The sequence below is a fragment of the Taeniopygia guttata genome, chromosome 1, assembly GCF_048771995.1.
Source record: "Taeniopygia guttata chromosome 1, bTaeGut7.mat, whole genome shotgun sequence".
Lineage (NCBI taxonomy): Eukaryota > Metazoa > Chordata > Aves > Passeriformes > Estrildidae > Taeniopygia > Taeniopygia guttata.
This window is the reverse complement of record NC_133024.1, coordinates 64,107,884-64,131,465: the sequence shown is the minus strand read 5'-3', so window position 1 is coordinate 64,131,465 and position 23,582 is coordinate 64,107,884. Positions and strand designations below refer to the sequence as shown.

Genomic DNA, 23,582 nt, shown 5'->3' with positions numbered 1-23,582 from the left:
AGAATAGTGAGGGATTCATATACTATACATGGAGATTTTATGCGGAATTAATTTTCAGTACATTTTCTTTTGTCAAGCATCCCATTACTTACTTAGTGCAATTACTGATTCCTCTTGCCTAAGACTGATTTGTATGAATAAAGGCTTTTAAATGCTCCAGTTCCCAAAATCACTTGTGGTCATATCAGGACCTACAGCCAATCTCTTTAAAAGAGAAGAATGGGAGACAACAAGGGAAGGAGCTCTTGAAACAGAAATAACTTTATTAACATTAAAACACAAGACGTGAATAGTCCCTTTTACAATAGGATAATTCTGGCCAAAGAAAGTGGAGTGCATTAAAAAGTGTATTGTTCAGAATAAATGTGTTGTCTTCAGAATGCCTCAAATTAAACGTAGCAGGAGGAATGCTTGTGAAAGTGTCCCCTTGGTTAGCAGTCGTTCCATCTTTCTTGGTACGACATGGCGTGGAATAGAGTACTCTGGGGCTGGTTGGAGGACTCCGAGCTGCCCAGATCCCTCGCACTCCTGAAGCTATGTCTGTGATTTTTCATTCTTCAGAGGCAAGAGCCCAAGTATTGTTCTTTATACAGCGACCTATGCCGGTTTACAGAATGTCACAAACCATGAGTAATACTTGTGGATAGTTCAGATGTTTTGCTTTGCTTCTGATGAAAAATAGAGGGCAGAGTTATTCATAGACATAAGTGACTTCTGTTAATCTATGGATGACTCACAGTGCTTTTATCATGAGATTGATAGGTCATAGTTGACACAACCCCATAGTTAACACTCCTTGATCAAATCCACCATTTTAGCCCTCTGCATAGAGCTTTGCAACTTAACTGCTTCATTGATCCACACAAAAAGGCCTGTTTCTTCACTTTCTTGTCTCACTTCTCAACACCACTTATATCACAGAGGTGATATGAAATGAAGACTTAAATTGCTAACACCAACTTATCTGCAGAAAGGCTGTGGTACATTTAACTTGTACTTTAAAAGTATTATAAATAATTAAAAACTCCAATTGCTTGAGTAAGTAAAGAAAATTTATCTGAATGCACGTTATCTCTGCTCATCATTATGTTTGTTCCCTTGCTCTTGTTTGCAAAGCTTCCCATGGATATAACTGAATTATTAAGACAACACACACTTTAGCATCAAATAAACCACTTTGAAATATGATGTGCTCACTCACTACTATGACAGTGCAAGGGGTCAGATTTTACCAAGTTTTCTCTAGCTTTTCTTTGCTGATGAGGTCTGTATTTAAAATTATTAACTGGTTGGTCTATTTCACCCTATGCTATTCATATGCAATATTATTTGAATACTAACACAGAATATAAAATAGCAGCATCCAAGGATAATAAAAACACTATGACGATCTAAAATGTGTTCACAATTAGCTGCAATGTTCACATTGACTGTAATGGAAGAGTAGCTGATTCTGGAGGACATAGTGGTTATGTCTACCTTGCATGAGAGACATGGCCTGCAAATTAGAATTGTTCTCTATACAGGCACCAAGTTTGCAAGCGGAGGTGTCCTCTTGCTGGGATTCTCATGTACCTAACCTCCCTGGCAGAGAAATGTGGCCTCAGTATGGCAATGTAGTGTAAGGCATGCCTAGGCAGGGTGTCTGGAAAGCTCTAGGGTGAACATGTAACAGGATTCTGTCTGTTCCTGGCTGTTCCGGAGCTTCCTATGGATAGATGATGGGTACAAACAAAAGGCTGTGTTCTGTGCTGGTCCCCAACATGCAGAAGTGTGTCTGTCCTAGAGACACAAAGTGCTTTCTCTCAACTGAACAAAGACTAAATGCCCACTCAGGCTTCCTGTATCTTGCAGAAAGGTACTCATGGAGCTGCCATGAGGAACAAGCCCTGTTTCAGTGGGCTGAATGAAGCCTCCAGGTTGAGAACTTCTTAATTCACAGATCTAAAGTCTCGCAGAATCTCTCTATTCGCTGCAAGACAGGACTAACTCTGTCAAGCTCTTTTTTCATGGTAACTTGACATCTTAATTGCTCTTAGGGAAGCACACTTGTCCATCCTTACGCACTGTTAAGAGCCTGATTTCACAGTCAGGAGTTCTCATGAAGGTTCCTGCTGACTGTTTTCCTTTGGGCACTGCAATTTCCCACCTGATCTTGAAATGAGCTGGTTTGTCGCAATTCCCAGGTTAGATGCTCTCTCACTATATAGTCCACATTTTCAGGTGTGCAGTTTCTGTTCAGACTGCATCTTTCTTTGAGGAGCATGTACTGGATGTGTTTATAGTGTCCTTGAACAGTGCCCCCGAGCTGAGTTCCTCATGAGTCTTGTGGCAAGGCAGAGGGTAATCTTCCAAGTGTGGCTCTCAAATGCAACCAGAGCTCACTCTCTGGAGCACATGGGACACCACTTGCCTCACTGTATCAAATGGCTTAAGCAGGAAGCTGGCACACTCTCCCAGGCTGGGTGTATAGGAAAAACCCAAGTAAGGATTGTGGTACTTCAAGCTGCTCTTAAAACAGGCCTTGAATGGCTGCCTGAGCATGTACTGCCTTGATACCTCCAGCGATGACCACTGGGCTTATCTGCTTGTATGCTCCCTCCTCCTCCTCAGTTTCTTCATCATCTCAGTGCATTTCTGGCTAGTGGAACACCCATAAACTGTAAATCCCCTATAAAAATTTTCTCAGCCCCTTCAGTGGGGTCTCCAGTCAAAAGGGGTTGGGTTCAGATGTTCAAGTAACAGCCTGTTCTCCAGGTTTCTCCAGAGCAAGGAAGTCTTGTTGCTGGCTTGGTGGGTATCTGGGACATCATTGTTATCAAATAGTTTGGGTTAGAAGTGACCCTTAAAGATGATCAAGTCCCAACCTCCTGCCATGGGCAGGGACAACCTCCTGTAGACCAGGTTAGTCAAAGCCCCATCCAACCTGGCCTTGAACAATTCCGAGGATGGAGCATCCACAGCATCTCTGGGACAGCTTTTTCTGTGCCAGTGTCTCCCCACCCTTACAATAAAGAATTTCTGCCTAATATCTTAACAAAAACTACCCTCTTTCAGTAAAGCCAATACCCACATGTCCTATAAAATACATGGCCTTCTCGTCATATAAATCTACATTTTAGGCAGCACTTCTCAACTTTGAAAAATGGTGTTTAATTACCTTATGACTCATTGATCTTTTTTTGTTGTGTTTGATTTTGCTTGTACTAGGTTAGGTTATGGGGAACCAGGGCAAGAGGTGAATAGTACAGAGGATGTAACGTTTCTTTCCTTTGATGAGCACCATGTAGTGCTAAAGTATTCCTAAAAGTTATAGTTGTAACATAGCAGTCTTGATCTAAGAACATTAGTCTTATACTTGATACCCCTTTAAAGTTCCTAAATTGATCAGGCTTTTTTATTAATTGTTTTCATGCAGTCAAGAAGCAAAGTCTCTGCCTGAGCTGCCTCTGTAAATCCAGCTGTTTGTGCAACTCCTTAGTCACTAGTGAGATTCATTTGGAGAGCTGATAGACAAAGGTGGGTGCTCAAAGTCAGGAAGAACAAGGGCAGATTAAATAAGGTTACAGTCACAAATGCCTTGTTTTCTGCATTTTAAGAGGGGTGTGGTAAGATGACGTTTACAGCGAGAGATGTTTGGAGTGCTGATTTTATGCTGAGAGAACACTAATATGAAATAACTAAGGAGAAACATGTTTCATCCTGAAAGTGCTAACAGGGAGCTCCTTCCTGTGGCAACTAGCTATCACTGAATCTTCAACAAGACCCAGAGGATAATGTATATTGGAAGGGATCTCACCATGACATCAAGTCTCACACCCCGTTCCAGACAGGGACTGCTTGGAGAAGGCTGCTCAGGGCAGTGAAAGTCTTGACACAGTACCTGCTGGAGACATGGAAGGGATTTTCTCAACTCCAGCTGATGCTACTTTGGGCCAGAGCTGCCCTTTATGTTTCTGATCCATTACCCTTCAGTCTGAGCTCAAGGAAGCATTCTGATGAGGAGTAAACCCGGTGGAATAGCTGCTGATGGGGAGGGCATGCACGTGCTGCATCTTGCAATGCTACAGCCACTGCTGGGCTGTACCTGGGCAGCTTTCCCTAGGCAAGGGGATGGGACTGAGCCACCCAAGCAGCAGTGCCATGGAATGCCTCCAGACAGTCAGGATGTGAGATCTGCTCCTGTCACCTCTAGATGCAAACAGCACATTAATACTGGTGCTGCTCAAGAACTGGCAATAAAGTCATCTTCTTTTGACTATTTAATAGGAAAATAAGTGGTCTACATAACATGCTGAATGTGCTTTATGCCTCTGCCTCATCAGGCTCCCACTGCTGCCTGCTGATGCATGGTACTCCTCCACAGAAACTTTCAAGAGAAAAGATGAACTATCATGAACTGTTGATGACTCAAAAAAACCACTTGAAAATTTGCCTTCAACTAAGTAGTCTTGCTGTAAGTGGTTTTAAATCTCTCAGGAAGACTTGTCTCCAAAGCCGGAGCATTAATGAGTAGAACATTTATAAAGACCTTAAATTGACTGCAGGTTTAAAGGTTCATGAAGACCTTTGAGCAGAAATTATCTCCTTCCAAAGTGGAGAGGACATTAGAGATACAAAGTTATATTGCTGTAAATTGTAAGAAACCTGAATTTTAACCAATTTCAATTCACATATATTAGAGAAGCCTGTGAAAGAAACTTTGTTCAAGAACAAAGGGAAATAATGGTTTATTAGCCTTAATTTTTATCTCTGCATCTGAGCAGAGGTCATCTTATTTCCTTTTTTGTTTCATCCACTGTTACCACTCCTCCATGTACTGTGGGCTTCAGAGAGGAGCTGTCAGCTTCTGCATGTTTGCACAGCACAGTGGGCTAAGCCCCCAGAAACCACCAAAATAGGAAACTGACACAGTGGTATCAGCCTTTCCAAAGGCTAAAAACAGACAGCTGTTGCCAGCATTGCCCAGAATCGAGTGTTTTGATCCAGTTTTCAGCAAATAGTTAAATTTGCTGAAATGCACCTCATCCTAATACAGGGGTTTTAAATGGGTCAGAAGAATCAGGCTTCAGAAATGCCTCTTTTCTTACTAGTAAGGCAGTATTAAAGTGACTGCCTTAAATGAGATACATGTATGGACTGCATGGAAGCAAAATCCTATTTATAAAATGATTACAATAAAGTTAGACTTAAAGGAAAGGAAAAACTGCTCTGAATTTACCATCTTCCATTTAAACCAAACACTTGTTGAGTAAGAATCACTACTAGGCTGGGAAAGTCACCACACCCACATTAGGGCTCCCCTCATCTATTTTCGGATACATCCAGTGTAGCAGTCTGCATTTGAGCTAATGACCCTGAGTTCCCCTTATACTCAGTGGGAAAACACAAGCATGCTCAGAGTGCAGGGTATTTCACCTGCTTGAAATACCTTGTGATTAAACAAATAATGCCCCAGAAGAAGCTGCTTCTCTTCACTGGCCATCCAATTTTTTTCTGCAGCATTGACAGGAAACTGAGTTCAGGAGCTGCCCAAGAGCAGATGCACTTCAGAACATTTCCCTTTGCTCTCTGTGAGGAAGATGATAGTACTGGGAATGTCTAAAAGGAACTCTTAGGCTTCTCTCTATATTAAAAGGGAAAGAGACTTCAGCCTAAAAGGCAAGGAAGAACCTAGGATAAGGGACAGAGCTAGATCCTGGACAGCAAAGGTGATTTCTTCTGTCCTTAACTGCTAAAAAAAAAAAAAAAAAAAAAAAAAAAAAAAAAAAAAAGGAATGAGCAAAACCAAAAGGTGCTCATTCTAGAGCAAAGGTGCAACTGGAGAAGACGGGCAATAAACATGGTAAAAAACGTTACTAGTATCTGATCACTTATGACAGAGAGAGCTGAGGAAAATGCATTTTTCCAAACTGATGTCTCTAAAGTCTGCTAAATAGTAAATGGCACACCCGGAATTTCTTTATGTTATTATTATTGTTATTGGATTTCATTGCTACAAGAAACTGTAAAGTTTTTCCTATCTCACTGTGACACTGCTGACATCAAATGGTGACAGAAAAAGAGTTCTTTGCACTTACAAATTTCCTGTACAACTTGCTATTACTGCTCAAACTTAACAACAATTTATCCTTCTGTGCCCTGCTAATGCTGCAGACAGCTGAAGATGCATTCAAATGAAGTAACACTGTTGGTTTACTCACTGTCTTTCCAGTGAATATTATTTCATTTTGCATGTGTTATACAGCTGAAGATTTCAGGTGTCCTCTTCTAATTATGCAACAAAATGTGTAGCACCAGGTATTTTGTGAGAATAAATATTATGAAAAACATTTTTTTTCCACTAATATTTCTACTTGTTCTATGGAAGAATGATGTTGGAGATGTTATCACTCTTTCTGATCCTTAAGTAAAAACAATTTTCAGTGGACTGTTATGCCTGGAAAGAAATAATACTTGACTCTTTCAGCAAAAGGAAAGACCATCAAAATGTAGTAATAGTTTCACCTGTCTTCTCAGGAAAGGTTTCCAAGTGGACAGCATTTTGCAAGGATGGGATTAGGGTATGGGCAGTTGGTTTCCCTGCTTACAGAAGGAACACAGATGAGGTTCTGCACATAGATTCACTCTTTAGTAGCGCATGGCTTACACTGCCTCACCATCCTCTGCAGGCAAGGCAAAAGCTCAGCAAATGAAGAAGCCTGTACCTAAGATGAGAAACCATCCATGGGGATGTATGGAGTGACTGGCAGGGGAGCCCTCTCAGTCAGACCGCAGCAATACTGTCAGATCCCGAGGACTGGCCCAGCGCAGGGGATGGACATGGCTGACTCCCATTGCATCCTTTGAGTGTGGGGCTTTCTGTTCCCAAGATGAATGGTGAAGTAATTATTTGCTTCTTCAAAGCACATGTAATTTCCCTTTTCTGCATCACAGTTCAAGTCCCTTTTAGGTGTACCCTTGATATCAGCACAGCAGTCTAAATACAGACAGTCTTTAAAACAAACTATATCAATACTGTAGAATGAATAGGATTTCGTTTACATGCTGGACACATACACAAGTATGTATGTACTTTGCAAAAAAGCACTGGAAGTTAATTAGTTTTTTTAACTCATGGGCATATATTTAAATTTTATTTTTTTTTTTAGGAGCTTGTTGCTTTTCAGTGCAGCAGTACCGTACCGTACTATGTTAGCAGTATCAGATTACTCAGATTGTCCAGAATGCTCTGAGATAAGGTTCCTATGATGAACATGCTCCCTCCTCTTGCCAAATCCCAGGAGAAACAGTGTGCATCAGCTCTTTGGATTTTTTGTCTCATCATGCTTTCAGGAGGGAGACAGACTGGAATGGAAGTTTAGTCCTTCAGTTCACTAGGTAAAAGTCATCTGTATGCATAAGCCTGTGCACCACCTCAGGCCCTCTTCTGGACTAGAAATCAGGATGTAAAATGAATAAAAATGGCACAGAGATCTGACTTTGGTGGCCTGCAGAAGGGTAAATTTCACCTACTAGGAACAGCTACAGCCAGGTTTCTGAACCCACGTTAAGTGTTGGGAATTTGCACCATTTACTGGCTTGGCTGGGGAATGAAGATGCTCACAGGAAATGTTTGACACTTTTGCAGGATTTTGGCTTATTTTGTAGTAGAGAACAGATATGCTATACCTGAATTTCTAAACTTATTGTACTGGCATCAGAGTAACTAGAAACCACAAAATGAAAAAAAAAAAAATTAAAAAAGAGAGTAGACTATGTATAGATATATTTACATCTACATACATCTACATATAGAAGCTTCTGTTCATGGGAATTCTATAAGCCACTGCCTGCAATAGCATCTATTCTAAGGGAATTCTAGAGATGACTCTTAAGAGACTGAGGAAATGGGGTTGTGAGGTGAGCCCATCTGTGTCAGCACCTTATCCAGCCATTGCAATGGTCCATGCAGGTGGATCTCAATCCAGCAGGGTGTGCTTGTAACATCTTGGCGATGATACTCTGCTCCCCAGCCCTATAAAAAGACCAAAAATGAGGTGTTTAAAAAAAAACAAAACACCCAAAACATTAAATCATAACTCCAGTGCTGATAGTCTAACACAACTAGATAGTCCATCACCCAAGTTCCCAAGATTTCATGCTCTATCCTAAGGATAATTTTATCTAGAAACTTTTCTCTCTTTTAAGGTCATTGTCATCATAATTACCATGGACTCAATGCTATTAAATTAAAAATCTCAGTCACACTTCCAGGTGCAGAGAACAACTGGCATGAAAAGGCCTGTTTCCAAGCTGCAAACAGCCCATAGGGAATGGTCCCTGTTTGCACCCCAGGGACATGCCCAGGAAAGTCTGGCAGACTGCTTTCTGGCACCGACAAAAAGCAGGCCAGCCTCTTTCATTAACAGGAATTAGGAATGATCCTGGGCACTGCTTCATGTATTGGTAGAGATTCATCCTGTCACTCTAAGACCTTAGAATTTCTAAGTATTTGTCTAAACCTCTGGAAATTTCCAGCAGTTCCTATGTACCATACTTAGCCTATGTATAAAATTTTCCACAGGTTTTCTATCCTTGAACATCCTCTTTGTGAACAAGAGTTCCCAGCTGTCTGCTGTGGGAAGTCCTGCAGTAATTTCTCCAGCCCTCTTGGGGAAGATAAGGGATATGAAGCATCTGAGAGAAGGTGGGGATGGGGTGCTGGCAGGGAGAAGAGAAAACCTGAAGTACCCATGCTTCAAGGAGCAGGCTAAAGTTAGAAAAGGCTTCATGGAGCAGGCTTAAGTTAGTTTTCTCCCAGGGGGTGGTTGGGCACTGGAACAGGCATCCCAGGGAAGTGGTCACAGCACCCAGCCTGACAGAGTTCAAGAAGCGTTCAGATAATGCTCATGGGTGTGATTCTTTGGGATAGTGCTGTGCAGGGCCAGGAGCTGGACTTGATGATCCTGATGAATCCCTTCCAACTCAGCGTATTCTATGATTCAAGCAGGCACAGTGTCTAAGCAGTGCTAAGCAGGCAGCCTGACGTCACAGCAACACAAGGCATGTGAGTCACAGCTCACCAGATGTCTCTCTGGCAGAACTGAACTTAGATTTCCACAGGGCAATGTGCAAAACATGGTCACACTACTGAATGAGGATCTTCATTTGTGATGCTTATCAGACACTGAATCATACATGTCATTATGACAGGCAGGCAGGTTGGTATTCTTGTCATGAAAAAAGGACATGGAAGTGTATCAAGACTGATGGCTGCCAAAGTCAACAAAATTTGAGAGTGCTGAGCAGCTCAGACAACTGTGGCTGCCAGCACAGCCACTTCTTTAGATGATAGCTGGAAAACTAGGATCAACACTAAAATGAGACATCACCATAAATGGTCTGGATAAAATCCATGCTAATTAATGAAGAAAGGGGGAAAGAAAGCAGAAGAGTAAGATATGGACCCACCAAAGCCCAAACAGACAGCATTTTTCTGAACTGCAGAGCATTTATCAGACTAGAAAGAGCCTGCATTCGCAGAACCTCAGATTGACGATCTGTAAATGTTTGCATAAAATGCCAGCACAGTCAGACTTCAGAGATGGTGAAGTCACAAGCACTCAGCTGCAGTGAAGATACACAGCCAGGAGAGCAAATATCAGAGGAGCTGGCACACCTTGCTGACAGGCAGGACAGATAATCGAGACGAACATCAGTTACAGGATTCAAGTACAATGTGCCAGATTTGGGGGAGCCTGGCAGGCGGCTGGCCATCTCCCTCTGCTGGCAACTCCCAAACACTCCCAGCGATGCTGTTTCAGGCTGGAGCACCCCCAGGGGAAATGCCAGGAGGGAAGGGACCCTGATGCTCCCTGTATATCACTCTTGGGTTGCAGGCAGCCTCCTTCACCCCAGGACTAAGAAGAGCCCAGAGCTGGAGTCCTCTTATAGAGGGAATGAAGTGAATACAATTTTCAAAGCTGCACTGGTGTTTTCCACAGATGGTGGGAAGGGGATACCGGTACCCCCATGGGTCCTGCTGCTCCTGCCAACACTTCACACCTCCAGTGGGCAACAGCTCTCTCCAGCCTAGGCTCCATGTCCCAGAGTGCTGAGCTTTCAAGCTAAGGGTGTTCACCTTAGCCCCAAGACCCAGGGAGATGTGGGAGGGATTGAGCTGGGTTCAGACCTCGGTTTGGAGAAACTCTCCATCTCTTCCCTTTGTGCTTTGGCTGCCTCAGCCGTGGAAAGGTGGCAAGAGCCATCCCGCTTTGGTTATCAGCAGTGCTCAATGGATGGAAGCTGCTCTCATTGATGATACACCCACATTTGAGCTCCTCTCAGCTGCTCTGTGGGCACACAAAGGGCATCAGAGGGGACAAGACCATTACCTCCCACTGTCCCATGCCCTGCATCCAAAAGATGGCATAGTCCTGCCAAGTTTCTCATGTCTTGGTCTCTTAGCTATCCCTGCCTCACAGCTGGTAGCTCAAGCATTGGTGGGGTCAGAGGCAGGGTGTCCAGCCCTTTGGGCTGTAGGTGACCAGCAGTATCTAGACATGAGTCAGCAGAGAAGTCACAGCACTGCCCTGCACATGAAGGCTCTCTTAGCCTATGGCTCTGACAGACAACAGGTCCCTCTGGGCACTGCATCCCCAACACCCAGGGTCACTCCTGACCCCAGACTGAATGCAGGAGGGCTCACTCCTTGGGAGAAAAATATTTTAGGAAGATTGAATACAGGAAAGCATATTTGCAAGCCAGGAAGAAAGAGCCTAGATGAGATTTGCATAGCAATTTTCCAGACGTCATGGGAAAGAGTTCAAAATAACTCCTTGCACTGGTCTTCTGGTGCCTGAGGCACAATAATAGCTGCTATTATTTCAACAAAGCAAGGTGATAATATGGCAGCAGCATCAACACCACCATTTCTGCTGCCATGCTGGGCATGGAGACAGATAACACATCAAAGAGCCTGCCCCTGAATCGCTGAGATAATGAAAATATTGTATAACTGGCTACACTGCCTTTACAAACAACATGCCCATTCATGTCTTCCATTAAAGAAAATGCTGTTTGTTTGGTTTCTTGCTTTCTTTTTTTTTGCCCTAATGCTTGTATGTGAATAAGATATCAGTTCACCCCTAAGAACAAAGCAACAGCATGGTCATGGGCATGGAGACTTTGGCTTGGACTCTTGAGAGAGATTACAGGGCATTCTTAATGCTCTTGAAGTCTTAGGATGCGTCCCCAAGGATGGCTAGAAAAAGTTAGACCAGAAAGATATGTAGGACTCAACTCATCAGCCATGTAGAACTCAAAGAAACTGGACTCAAGCCTCAAGCACTTTTTGGTATCTTAGATGAGAATTCAATCATCTCAATTCAGTCATTTGTATAAAAACAAATCTGCACAACAAAGGAACATACTCAAGCCATTTTTTTGGCACCTAGCAGGACCACAAGCTTTTAATGGTGCAACTGCTCTAGTTTGCAGGCTGAACATTGCTGCCAGCTCTCCCCAGCAGCACTATAGCAAGTCAGTCTAGCATCATCTGGAAACTATCTTGAAACATTTGCCATTCTTTGGGGGTTAGATACTACAGCAGGCATGTAAATAAATCTTAAGTGCTAAAAGGAGTTGAGAGATCTTGATCTGGTGAGAAGGCCATTCAGAAGATTTGAGAAATTCCCACAAAGACTGATAGACTTCCCACAGAGCAGTCAGACTGTGAAATTCAAATATGAAGGACATCAGAACAGTAATGGATTTGGTAGCCTCCTGCCTCTTCCAAATAACAGGGGGAAGGTCAAGTGTTCTTTTGGGTTTTCTCTTCTGCTTGTAAGAAGCCCTTCTGGTTGTGTGGCTGGCCAGAGTGAGTGCCATCAGAAAGTAAGACAATATTTGTCAGGGACCGGGCAGATGGCAAACAACAATTCTCTGCAAGCTCAGTGAGGGATGACAAATATATATGGTCACTAGTCTATGGTACTAGTAAGACTGTAAATTAGGACATTATTTTTAGATCAATAGCCCTATCAAGCTCTACTGCAAACCAATAACATTAGGACAGATCACAACTGCCTAAGATGTGTGCTACAGCATTTATATGCTATTAAGCCCTTCTGAGTTGAGCTTTTTTAACAATCAGTGGGGTAACACCACTATGTATTCTCAGAGAGTCTGCGGAGTACCTAAATTTTGTAATCTAAGAGATTTTCAGGTTGACCACAAAAGCTATTGGTTTTGAGCACCTATAAGTTTAAGGCAATACTGGAAAACAAGCAGTATGAATTGCGATTCAAAAGTTGGGTATCTACATCCTCCCTTGGAACAGATTTGATGGGATCTAGTTTTGCACCAAAGGATGCAAGAGAAAGCAAAGAATCCTTACTTTAACAAAGCTCATTCGAATCGTACACATCTTGGTCAGCTCATACACCACTTCGAAACCATGATTGACTGACTGGGCAAGAAGCTGGGCAAAGAGCTGGTTGTTGAAGATCTTGAGGCTGCAGCCACTGGGGATCTTGCAGACTGTGGCTGGGTGGAAACCATGCTGGTAGTTACAGTTGCGGCTTTGCACAAAAATACTGCTGTCACTGACACATTCGGCATAAACCTCCCCACCAACGTAGTAAAGATGAACACCTCGGAAAAAAAAAAAAACAAACATGTATTATTCCTCCATTGTTTCACAACACATTTTATGCCAGTAATTAATTATTTTACTGGTTTGGGCATACAAGCCGAGGATCCTTCCAGGATCTTTGTTTCTCAGTACAGGTTGTTTTACTTTTACCTAACAGCATAGTACTTTATGATAAAATACACATGCATAAACATCAAACACATGTCAACAATATCCTAAACATCAATCAAAACTATCCAAGACCTGAAAAATCACTATTGCATTACACAGAAAAATGTAGTTTTGCTGTTAAGCAAATGCACACTGGCCAAGACCCATTTCACTGAACACTGTTGTTTTACTACAGGATCCTACTGTCATACATTTAAAACACAGCATGGTGTGTACTTAAAATACTTTTCTGTATTTTGCTTTATCTGCCACATGAGAACCATGTATTTGCATTTACATGATGTGACTTACTCATCAGATCCTGTCCCAAGTGACTTTTAGCAAGAAAATTACTGATTTTCTTCTGAACTTCAGTGCCCAAGTGACTTGCCAATACTAACTCAAATTTTGACTGTGACTTGGGGAAATTAAGGTGGAAGCACTTCTATCCCTTCAGAGACTTGGATCCACCAAGGATATCTGCCTGCATGAAAACATTCTTGAAATGGTGGGAGAATTTATCTTAGCCTAATTCAGCAACCTTGAATTTGGGGATCATCTGTAAGATGACAACTGTGTAGACGCCTTCTCTAGCTGATAGACAGAGGGAGGCACTGTGATTCACTCCATCTGCTACAGAGTGCAGGCTCAGAGCCAGCTTAAAGCCATGGAAGTCTGTGCAGGTGCTGAAAAGGCTCTCTCATTCCATGCCCCTGCTGACACACCTGCTTTCACACTGGCAGCAACAGCTGAGGATCGGGCTGCTGTCCAGGCTGAGGAACTGGACCAGCTAATAAACTTAAAAACAAACAACCCAAAATTTATTTTCAGTGAGATTTTGTGAGCTCTTCATCAGTACAAATGTGGCAATGGGGATTCTGACTGCTTGACAAGTGAGCATGAAGCCACAACCTGAAGGGGGACAAGTCATCCTGTGAAAATGTCCAGTCGGCCTTCCCATGGCTAGATTAGGGGAAATGAACCCTTCCCATGGCCAAGAGAGGTGAAACAACTCAGTTCTTTGCTCTTGTAAAAGCCACCACTAAATAAAATCCTCCTCTCTAATATTAGGTATGCCCTTCAAACACACACAAATGTTCACAGAGCCTCAGTAGACTGCCTGCAAAGCTACTGGTAACTGTGCTCTAATAATGCAGCTGTAATTAGTTTTATTCCTTGTGTCTTACATACAAACAAAGACTGGTTACGTATTCCCAGTCTGTTCATCATTCTGCAGTCACAGCAAGGGGCAGCAGCACATCCTTAGGACAAAACCAGCCTCTAAACAGAAGTGGGAATGGCATGGGAAAAAGCAGGTTGAGTGAGAAAAGAATCTGGGAAAAAACACACTCTCCCATAGTCTTCCAAGATGACTCAGATGGGAACCTTAAAGTCTGTCTTCAAGCCATCACTTGACTTCTGAGCACCCACAAGATCTGAAATGAGCTGCGAGTGACAGGGTTGTGGCTCAGAGCACACCCTGGTACTACACTGGGAACAGCAGTGACAGGAAAGCATCAGGTACAGATGAACCAGGCACTGTGGGGTGCTGCACACCATGACTATTACCACTTAACCTTCCTTCCCATGTAAATGGATAAAAGGGAAGGACAGAAAGGATCTTGATGGAGTCCATATAGCTTTCTGAAAGAATCAGATGATGTGAGAACAGAGGATAGGGAGAGAAGAATAAGGACATAAATGTGCATCACATTTCAAATCTTCAGGTTTAGCTACTGACTTAGGGTCACCACAGGGGATGCTAAAGTGGAAACTTTTAAAGGTTTTCAAAGCATAATAAGTTTCATTTTCTGAAAAAAATGAATGCTTTCAAAGGCATTGCCCAAACATTGTGCTACAATAACAAAAATATCAATGTCATTTCTGAAAGCAGAGATTACAAATTGTTTTTTTCTCATGAACACTTTATGAGCAATAAATACAACACTAATCAGTGTGTATTCTATTATTCTAGTATTCATTCACCAGAGGAAAGCACCCTAAACCAAGCAGCTAAATACGTATTTGTAGAATACCAATAGAAGACCAAATCAAAGATCCATATGTTTCAGTGGTATTTCATTGCCTCTGCAGAAGCTGAAAATTCAGCAGACTCTAAGCATCCAATCTTTTTGACACTGATCAAAAGTTCCCTTTTTGTCCTTGAAGTCTGACTGCTGAAACAGGTCCAATTGCTCGTAGATGTTGCATTGTGTTCTGGATTGTTTTTAGCTTTGATGTGGTATTTCCAGGAAATGGTTTCACGCTGATACTCTAGATGACAATTCAATCACATATCCTTATCCTACTGAGCTAATCTTGTTTACTCACTCTTTTTTCTCCCGCATTAACATGTGACAATTGTATCCATTTCAGCAGCTTTCATCTGTCCACCATGCCTTTGAACTATACACTTCTGGAGCTGCTCTGTGCTCTTTTGCAGGCCTGTACTGGTGCCACTTGTATTCCACTTGTATATGGTTTTTTAGGATTTGCATAAGCAGGAAAGAACAGTAAAATTAAGGGTCTCTGATATATTAAGCTCCTCTGTGGGCAACCTGCTCCCAGGTTCCCTTGGGCACATTCCTATTGTAGGACTTTAAAGGACTTTAAATCAATTAAGACAGATCTCCACATTTAAATGGATGATGACCATTAGCATTTACCTAACTTTATTTCTGTTCTGTCTCTTCGTCTTTTGGGGCGGAAAGTCACAGACTGTAACATTGCCAAATGACAGCTGGGATCTTTTGTCATTCTTCTTTAAGGGCCAGGCTCAGCTTTGATCTATATCCCTCTGACAGCTTACACTGATAGGATGCAAAGCTTTGCTTTATTTTCTAAGTAAGTTAGAACTAGATGTACAACACATTTGCGCTCCGCTCAATGAACCACTGTGGCACACACTTGTAGCATCTGCAACGTAAGTGTTTTTCATTCCAGGGAAAAGTGCAACAGCTTAGCACAACATTGCCTGCTCCAGCCCTCAGGTTCACTGCTGTTTGCAAAAAATGTATCACATTTGTCTCAGAGCTTCCTCATATTCAGTCACTCAACACTAGACTATCAAGAGCCAATTAAAATATTGCTCTAGGCCTGGGAAATGAGGTGAGGTTGACAAGATAATAGGAGTAGTACAATTAGAGTTAATTAGCCCAGTGGGAAATGCATTCCCAGGCAGCTAAGGGTGAGAGGCTGGGTTGGCAAGATAATGAGTCTAGACTGGATATACCAGAACAGGCAAAGCTTCATCTGCATGGAGAAGTGGCTGGCACAAGGCTTCTGACTCACCACCACAAACAGCAGTAGGTACTGGGAGAATATCAAACCCTACACAGCCTTGGGGAGCTGGGATGGAGTGTGTGTGGCCATGCGTGTCCAGGTGTGGTCTCCTCGTGCTTGGCACCAGCGGCTTGTCACACTGCATGCTGAGGGTGTATGTACACCTGAGCTGGGGCACAGAGCTGCACCAGCAGCCACTGGCGGGAGAACACAAATCTTCGTTTTACCAGTGAAAAGCTGACAAAGCAGGGAATCAGACTGGTGGGGGAAGGGAAGCTACAAACACAATTCTACCAGAGTTCTTCAGCTAAGTAACTCAACTACTAAGTGTTTCATCCATCTCCCTTTGTTATTTGGTGGGAGGAGAAGCAGCCCTGAGGCACCAGCAATTATCCTTTTAGTGGCATTTCAATGGCAATATTCCCAGTTGCCAGAAGCTCTAATAAATAAAATCAAAATACATAATGCTAAATTAGAACACACAACTATAAACAACATTTTTCTCTTTGCTGGCCAAGTAAATAGCCTTTGTAAGGAGTTACTCTGCTGATTGTTATCCAGTCAGAAAAGAATCCTCTGCTTTTCTTCTATTTCAGAAGTAATGTCAGAGCTTTGATTTTAAGGCAAGCACATCTGATGAATCAGCAAGGTTTGTTAATGCAATGCATGGATCTTCTGAGCTTTGAATATTTTTCCTGAGGAGAGGGGATTTCCTCTTACCTTTTCCTATGTGTCTCCTGGTGTTTTCTATAGTAGAATTGCGGTTTACATTTGAGAGCAGACCCAGGCAGAACCTGTTTTTGTTATTTGAAGGGTCTGTAAATCCATCTATAAGGATGCTTCGAGAGGAGGCCTGGAAAGTCTCCCCTACCCGGTTGTTGAGTTCATAGTAGGCAACTGAGCACCAGTGCTGGGGTTCCTCATAACAAACAGGCCGAAAGTCTGTAGGAAATAAAGTTAAGCAGCTGCTCAAGTTTCAGCAATATTTTTAAAACAATCTTTCTCTGTTTTATTTCATTCCCTCCCACTCCCAGACCCCCACCTCTTCATCTAAACAGTAACTTTTGTTATACTTTATCCCAACAGCAGTTTCCATTGCTTCTTGATTTTATAACTAAAAACCCAAACATGTAAAAGGTTGGTGCATCAGCTTAACTCTAAGCCTCAAGGACCTCCACTTCTTCTTAAAGGTGGAAACTCCACAGCATTGAATCAACCACCCTGACATTCCTCGCTGAACTGGGGCCTGAACTATACACTGAAAATAGTAAGGGATATATCTGCTCTGCACACCAGCAGGAGATAGGGATAACAGATGGGCTCAAAGCAAGTCAAAACTGAGCCAAGTTTTTGGTATTAGGCCTTCAGCCTAATACCAAACTCTGTAGTTCAGAAGTAATAAATCACTCCAATTTTTTGCATGCTTTCAGGCTGTCCGCTTGCATGTGGGACTGTAAGCAGAAATGTCAGCAAGGTCATTTCTTTTGGATCTATCCCTGCCCAGGTTTTCTAAGTCAGAGACAGAGAAAGACTCCAAAATGTAACAGAATCTCTGAGCCTCATTTGTTCTACAGGAATTAGTAGGAAACTTTATCCTGCCTGCTCACCACAGGCATGTGAGCCCACCTGCCCCCAGAGCACCTCTGTGCGTAACCTCTAATGAACTTCCAACTAATGCTCACTAGGATAGTGATCAGGGATGGTAGGCTGTGATAAAGAGATTAAACTAGCTTGAAAATTTATTTATAAGTATTGGTGTCTGATAACTTGTTATTATCCGGCCCTTCTGTGTCCCCATCCGTAATTAGCACTACCACCTCACATTCCTTCTGCTCCAGTTCCATGCTACATACACACTCCTCGCTGCTTCAGAAGGCTGGCGAGATTTTTTTAATGTGCAAGTGTGCGCAGTGTTCAGTTCTCATTCTAGAAATGACATTTTTTCAGGAACACAATATGATGGACTAAAAGAACAATGGTGATTTTTCATTGCAGTAGGAGGAAGCCAATGCAAAAGCCAGCAGAGGAACTCCATTTCCCCTTCCAACTCTGCAGCAATGGGGTCTGAATGGTAGGGGCATCAGTATTAGCCACTACTAGTCCAAAGGTAGCAGAGGCCGTGCTGGAGAGGTCATCAAGTTGCTTTGAGGGGTGCAAGTAGGACCCCTTCTTTGACCATTAATGCCTCTCCCACTAAAGAATTCTTATAAGACGACAAAGACTTTGGTCTTCTGTCAAAATATCCTTGTACTCCACTAGAACATGTCCTTTTCTTTCCAGTACCATAACATTAATACAAAAATGGCAGTAAAAAGATCCCTACTATCAGGCTTTTAAGTGCTTGAAACCTAGAGCTGAAGGTGATAAAGAGTTTGATATTGATACTTTTTGTGTGTTATATTGCCCCACCATCCCTGATTTGATATGTTTATCTTTACAATGTAGATAACGGTGTTTGCTTGAATTAACAGCTTTTTAACTGTAATAGTCCATGGATGCAAGTAAGGTCTAAATTCTGTAACTTTGTACATAATTCATTGAAATATTACATCAACCTATGCTGCTAGCTAATGGATGGGTCTAGCACACAGCCTTACTGTAAAAGTGCCTGAAACTTATTACACATCATTAACCCTTCTTGTGCAAATAGCATTTTTTTTAAACAATTTTTTTTCTGAACAGTTTTTATTTAAAGAATAGTACAAATGTTTATTTACTTTCAGCTTCTCCATCGGCAGATTTACCTCCACTGGGCAAAGACAGCACGAGCTGACTTTCAGCTATTGCATCCATTGACCGTCCATTGTGGATTCCCGGAGGTTCTCTTGCATGGTAGGGTGGAGGTGGAGTTTCCACTACAGAAAGAAAGGAAAAACGAAAGGAGAAAGAAAGGAAGGAAGACATTTAAGTCAGTATATTGGTAAATTCCTCCCGTTTTTTTCCTGGTGAGTATTTTACTACTTCAGTACTGTTTGGCTTGAGAAGACTGGAAAAAGCACAAAACCGAATCTGACCTCCCTTCAGTCTCCAGATTAAGACCATTGCATGTTCAGCAAAGATGGGAAAGAAAAGCTGTCCTGTTGAACATGCAGTACTTGAAAGAGAGAGGGATGGTCACAAGAGTGTCTCAGGCTTAGACCCATGTAAAATCAAGTTCTCTATTAACACCAGTTGTTACCCTAAGAAAGTAATGCAGTTTCATCTCTTATTTCCAGAATTCTGTCTTTAATTTAAAACTTGAGGAGGATGATTTAAGAGCAGAAACTAACTTTATTTGATCCTCTGGGAGAAAGCTCTCTTTCTTCATAATCTGTAAAAAAAGCCTATAGAAAGCTATAGAAATCAGACTTGACAAAACTCCCTCTGGATTTGCTCTTTTTTCTTGTGCTCTGGAAGAGAAGTCTGTCCCTCTCCTGATTTGTTCAGTCTCCCATCAAAGAGTAATAAATGTCATGAAAACATTGGGAAGAAAAGTATCAAGTAACAATTGCTCAGCTCCTGATTTGTTTCATTTACAACACCATGAGCTAGAAAACAGGTGACTCTACAGTGGGGATTATCCAGAAAGGCTGGAGGCCTTAGAAAGCTAAATAAAAAAAGGAATTAATTTTCATATTATAAAATGATAACATTCAGTGCAGAAGCACTAAAAGTGTATAGTTTTGCCTCATTTGAACAAAAATTCAATGGGCTTATATGAAAATTATAGCCATATACAAGCTTGCAGGACCAAGGCCTCTTTAAGAATGGTTTAACTTGGTTCCAGACTGAAATTCCTCCTTGTGTTTGGAGTCTGTTGGCTGGCCATCAAAATGGAGCAACTTGACCCAGAGTGGATAACTGTCAACTATATCATGAGACAACCACTGCATCTTACAAGTAAGCCATGTTATTCTATTCTAGTTAAGCACTGTTCAATGCCTAGGAATTTCATACACTGTATGATATTTCTAGCACTTAAATGACATAACCTTCCAACAAAAAACAGTAAAACAAAATCAAGAAATAGTGGAAGAGAAAATAGGATATAGAAAGGAATATAATCCCCAAATCACATGGTCATATGGATATTTTTGATGTCTACTCCTAAGCTAGTCCCATTTAGATCTCCTTAAATCCACTAAAGAAAAATAGGAACCTGCAGACACAGTGTATTGGACACATACATGAAGATGCAATGAATCTTATTCTAGGAGTGTCTGTTTTCCTCCACTGGTTACAGGGAGAGTATAGACACTTCCACAAGATGCAGAACCTCTACATCTATATGCGGTCACAGCAATCCCTCTATAGGTTCTTGATGTAACTCCAGTATGCTTTAGCCTTTCATCCCTGATTGTTACACAGGCAAATTATGCTTATCAGTATGCTGTGTGCTGTGATACACTGAAGCTCAGGTTGAGCCACTTCCATTATTAAGTAGCTTTGCGAGGTTCCAGGTTCAGTTAAATGCACAAGTCAAGTCATTACACAGCTGGAATGGGCCTGATTTACATGTCAAGACCAGCTCCACTGAATCCAGCTTAGTTACACACAGGTGAAAGAAAAATATTGGAGAAGACAAACAAGTCTTGCTACCTCATGAAATGTTTCAATGTTGCTAAATATGATTTAATCAGAAATACAGATCTAGAGAAGAAATGAATGAAGGAACATTCAATGAATGAAGAGGGAAGGAAAAGCATCACACTGTGTTGAAAGTATTCAGCTTAAAAGGAAGTTCAAATGCTACAGACACTTTGTAAAATAAACATCTTCCTGCACTTAAAATAAAATAGGCATATCATTAAGGACCTGAATTTAAATGCTTCATAACTGAGACACTAAAATCTTAAATGACAAGATTCTGACCTGAATTTATCTTTGTGAAAAAGCTGCCATAACTGAAACTATTTGAAAGTTAAAGTTACCATATTTTGATATGAAAACTAGCTCTTAGCTGTGTTGCATTAACAGCAAATGCACAATTAAATTTTCAGGTAATTAGAGCTGTACTAAGTCAGGAGTTCGCAACACAAACAATCTGAGCGACATAAACCTGCTAATCTCAGAACTGTGGAACATGTTCCTAAGTCACAGGAACTTGCCTGGTGACTTCTCCAAGTGTTGGGCCAGATTGTTAAACACCTTAACTTTCTGAAATTTATACAGTCAGTAGGATTGCCATAAACTTAAAAAACTTTCTGGACACCAGTTACCCCATTTTATCCTGTCTCCTTGATGGAGTTTCTAAAGGTTTATACTCTAACCATTCTAGGTGCCTAACTTAGGTCTTGCAAGTGCTCTTTTCTGCCACACCTGCTTCTCTCCTCAGATTTTTCCCCAGAGTAATCATGACATCTCACCCAGGCACTTCTAGGAGCAGGATGACTATAGTTCTCAATCTCTTGAGCATCTGTCAGAAGGACTGAGAGACATTATACAGGAGACAGTCACAAGAAATCACATTCCAAGTCCATTCTATCCAACAGTTCAATCTGCAGCTACAGTCTGGGGGGAGCACAGAATTGTCACCCAACCTCAAATGCCTCAGAGTGTCAGAGTGTCCCAAAGCTCATTCTTACCCATGAGCTGATAGGGACTTCCAGGTCCAGAAGAGCTTTCTGGTGAGTTGGGGTAGCTGATGCTGTTAGGTGACTGGGAGAACATGTGGCTGGGGGATGATGGGAAAGGGGTGCACGGAGGATGCTGGAAAGAATCTGGATAAGTGGCATTGTGGGGCATCAGTGGCTCACTGTGCAGAGAAGTGTTTCGAAACTTGGCAAGGAGGCTGAGGTGAGGGTTAAACTCGCTGTGTCTTGGAACAAGTACAGGAGGTAGCACTGAAAACAAAAACAACAGAAAAAATGGTTAAACTGTGCTCTTGAAAGTATATCTTGGTGTAAGTTACAAAGAGGCATATTCCATGCTGCTCAAATATTGCTCTCTGTATACAAGTCATTGAAAAGTAACAAACTTGTCCAAACCCAAGAATCAAAAGCTGAATTCCTGGACACTTTTCTCCAGATCTGCAGCCAGTTACAGCAGCTCCACATGCAAAATGAGGAATCTTGACTTGAGAAAGGTACCATAAAATTCACAAGTACAGCATATCTCTCCCTTTCAAAATTACCTATTTCTCCCTTCTTCAAAAACTGAACATATCAGAAGTTTTCTAAATATTATCACCAGGATGTGCCAAATTCACAGCCAAGTTTAAAAACAATTAATAGTGCTCTACAATACACTGCATATTTTACTACCAGCGAGTTACAGATGAGCAAAAGGAAGTACCAACATGAAGCCAGACAGCAGACCTAAAATGTTGTCAAGTACTTGAAAATGCTGCCAGACAGACAGTGGGATCTTTGAAAGGAAATGTAAATGGCAATTCAAACATTGCAGCAATATCAATTTAGGTCTTGCAATATAGTTAGAAAAGATCAAGCATAAGAAGGCATATGTCAGTGGTTGTTATTTAAGACATGAAAAATGCAGGCCAGAAAACTGAAATCCAAAATAACCCAGTTAAAAATTAGGCTAGTAGAAGATACTGCCTATCCACAAACTCTCTTCATTTTCATCCCACACTGTCAGTGCTGATAACAGCATAGCCCCTATGAGAAACCCAAAGCTGATCCAAATTACTTTGGACATATGAAAAACAAGAATAGAATTAAGACTCAAAACACTTTGAAAATCCTGACTAGTGAGATACCTATGAAGATGCTAACCCTGGGCTGGAACATAAGGAGGCTTGCTGACTGATTTTTAATATAAGAGTTCAACCTGAGGCTTTAACTGTGTCTTCCATAGTCCTTGGTGGTGAGAGCAGTCCCTACATGTGTGATTCCTGTATCCCAGGATTTCTCTATTGGTTACTAGCTCACATAGTGCCTAATTATCTTCGTTAAGGCTTTGAACACAGGTAGGGGGAATGAATTCCCAGTTGGTATCATGCAGATGTAAAAGCCACCAAAGAAGGAGGCAATTTGAGTTATTGTAAGAAGGATGAATTATCCCAGCATCAGGGACAATTCAGCAGCTTGTATTGACTAACCTAGTATCCAGAGTTCCTCTGGCCTAAAACCCAGCAGCACATCACCTTCCAGTCTATCCATACTAGTTTATGTAAACAAATAGCAATGTATGCTCTTGTTTTTAAATGTTGATGGGAACATACAGTTTGAACATGTTTTAACATATTGCCTGGGCCAAAAAGCTGTCTAGGTAAGGCAAATTATTTTTAGGTAGGTTAGCTAACAACTTTTAATTACAGCAAACTCTCATTTATCCAGCATAATGAAAGGGTGGAATAATTGCTATTGAATAAAGCAAATAATGTATAGATAATGCAAAACATATGCATGAGAAGAGGCTGCAGGAACTCTGCTTGGAATGCACATTAGTTGCTATATGTCCCAGAGAGCTGGGACATTTACAGTACTAACAAAGGGTTTACAGCTTCTTGCTCAATGTAGCACCATGCTGCAGTATAGGCAAGGTTAAACAACTTGTCTTCCACCTACTGGAA

At 41.7% G+C, this 23,582-nt stretch overlaps 1 protein-coding gene across 2 annotated transcripts in view; it reads right to left on the bottom strand.

Annotated features, from left to right (window-relative positions):
- Window positions 1–243: 243 nt before the first annotated feature.
- SMAD9 (SMAD family member 9) overlaps window positions 244–23,582 on the bottom strand; it is a 42,014-nt gene continuing 18,675 nt past the window's right edge. The window contains exons 3-7 of one of the 2 annotated variants that reach the window (XM_030274018.4): window positions 21,634–21,891; window positions 18,787–18,924; window positions 16,790–17,011; window positions 12,380–12,636; window positions 244–8,017 (exon numbers count right to left, since the gene is read on the bottom strand). In XM_030274018.4, coding sequence (XP_030129878.1) covers window positions 7,874–8,017; window positions 12,380–12,636; window positions 16,790–17,011; window positions 18,787–18,924; window positions 21,634–21,891 — 1,019 coding nt within the window. In that variant the 3' untranslated portion in view covers window positions 244–7,873. The remainder of the gene's footprint in view (window positions 8,018–12,379; window positions 12,637–16,789; window positions 17,012–18,786; window positions 18,925–21,633; window positions 21,892–23,582) is intronic. The other variant, XM_030274028.4, reaches the window with a different exon arrangement.